At 49.7% G+C, this 1,887-nt stretch overlaps 1 protein-coding gene across 1 annotated transcript in view; it reads right to left on the bottom strand.

Annotated features, from left to right (window-relative positions):
• Nucleotides 1–1,658, bottom strand: part of efnb2 (ephrin-B2) — a 33,678-nt gene extending 32,020 nt beyond the window's left edge. Inside the window, exon 1 of the mRNA XM_015371358.1 lies at nt 892–1,658. Coding sequence (XP_015226844.1) covers nt 892–1,004 — 113 coding nt within the window. The 5' untranslated portion in view covers nt 1,005–1,658. The remainder of the gene's footprint in view (nt 1–891) is intronic.
• Between the last annotated feature and the right edge of the window lie 229 nt (nt 1,659–1,887).

Below are 1,887 nucleotides of genomic sequence, written 5' to 3'. Positions count from 1 at the left end.
CCCCCATCCAATGTGGAGGAAGGTTACCTCCACATTTCTCCGCGCTATGCGCAGCAGAGTTTGGACATTTTGGAGTTTAGTCCGTGACTAAAACGGACACAAAGACTGGACCCCCCCGCAGCAGTAGAAATCCCCCCCTCCCTCTTTAGCTTCACTAGTTGAAGCGTTTATTTCTGGCCCATCAGCAGCAGCAGATAAAAACACCTCATCTGTTTGTGTTTTGACGCAAACAGCTAAAGTTTGACTTGAGAATCGGAATAAAGAAGTTTTTACGCACAGCGGCGCTCTGCGGCGCTCTGCCTGTCTGTGTTCACTTTTATCTCCGCGGCCACATTTCCAGCTGAAAATCCGCCTCATTGTTCAGAAAAAAAAAACATTTCAGGCCCGCAAAGTCTCCCAAACTGCCTGCTCTCCATTCCTGCCCCAACTGACCTGGAATTATGGCCAAAAACACACAACAGTCCTCACATTTTAAACGTTTTTCTATATAAATATTGGGATTAAATCATATTTGGAAATTAAACAGAATTTTTTTTTAGATGCATTTTTAGAGAAGCGCAAACTGCGCTGCGTTTATCCGCAGAATTTACCCGCATGGAGCCGCGCTGGTTCTGAGCGGCCCCGCAATGTTCCTACAGCCCGGATCAGGCAACTCAGCATACTGCCCCCCCCCCCCCCCCAACCTGAGCGAGGATGAAATCAACATTTTAATAAACTGTTTTAAAGGAGCGGATAAGATTTAAAAATTAAAAATAAATATAATAAATAGAGAAATTAGATGGATTAATTTTGAGTCCTTTCATATAAAATCCTCCCTTTAATTGATTTTGATGCATTTTTCTCCCCGCGCGGTCATTGCGCATCGATCAGTGCGCATTTCGCTCCACTTACTTGGTGTTGGTGGTGTTCCAGTAGATGGACTCCAGGATGAGCGGCCGACACAAGTCCAGCTCCAAGGCGAGGAAGAAAACTCCTAAATAATATCTCCACATCGAGTCCCCCATGGTGTCCGCGCGCCTCCGGGCTGCGCCGCCGTGTATGTCCACGCACAAAAAAATAAAAAAAGCAAGAGCAGAACCAGGGGGAAAGGGGTGGGGGGGAGGTGGGTGAGGAGAAAAATCTTCAGATTATATCCCGATCCAGGTCATAGGGAGCCAAACATCAGAGCATCTCCAGCAGAGAGGGACCTGCTCCAAGGCGCACGGCGGCTCTTCGCTCAGGGCGCAGCGCCTCAGTATTCCGCCCGCTTCAAGCCGCAAGCATCCATCCTTCAGAGAGGAGCAGACAAATATAAATCCCTCTGCGCGTAAAGAGCCAACATCCAAAGCCAGCAGGGCCGGAGAGGCAGAGATATTCCGCTTTCAGCTGGAGGTGGAAGGAGTGAGGGTGACAGCAGCGCAAAAATGGAACAATGAGGTCGGATGGTCAGAATGAACAAAATGAGCAGATGTGTGGATGAGAGATGCTGGGATGGAGCTTCTCATACTAAGCAGGTCCTCTTCCCCCGATGAAAGAAAAAACACAGAAGAAGCAAACAAATGAAAAACTCCAAGAAGAGGGGAGAAGAGTCCCGCAGATCCGGTCCTCCCGCACAGTAACGCACGCAGGGCAGGGAGGGTGACGCCTGAGCGGCTGCAGCTCTCTGACCAGGCTGGGAAGTAACTGAGAGACACGCAGACTGGGAATATTTGCTGGAGCTGCTCCCGACCTGGCTCCGCCCCCCTCAACGCTGATTGGCCGCTCGGCGGGAGAACTTAAGAAGAGGGAAGCTGTCAATCAAAGGAGGCAACCGGTTCAGCGGGGTGAGAAATTACAGCAGAGCTCTGCTAATGTCAACAGGCTGCTGCTGAATTACACTGTAAATCATCCTGAGGACTCAAATAACGC

This window comes from Cyprinodon variegatus, unplaced genomic scaffold (genome assembly GCF_000732505.1).
Source record: "Cyprinodon variegatus isolate N-32 unplaced genomic scaffold, C_variegatus-1.0 Scaffold3, whole genome shotgun sequence".
NCBI lineage: Eukaryota > Metazoa > Chordata > Actinopteri > Cyprinodontiformes > Cyprinodontidae > Cyprinodon > Cyprinodon variegatus.
Note: the sequence above shows the minus strand (reverse complement) of the source record. Positions and strands in the feature narration are given on the sequence as shown.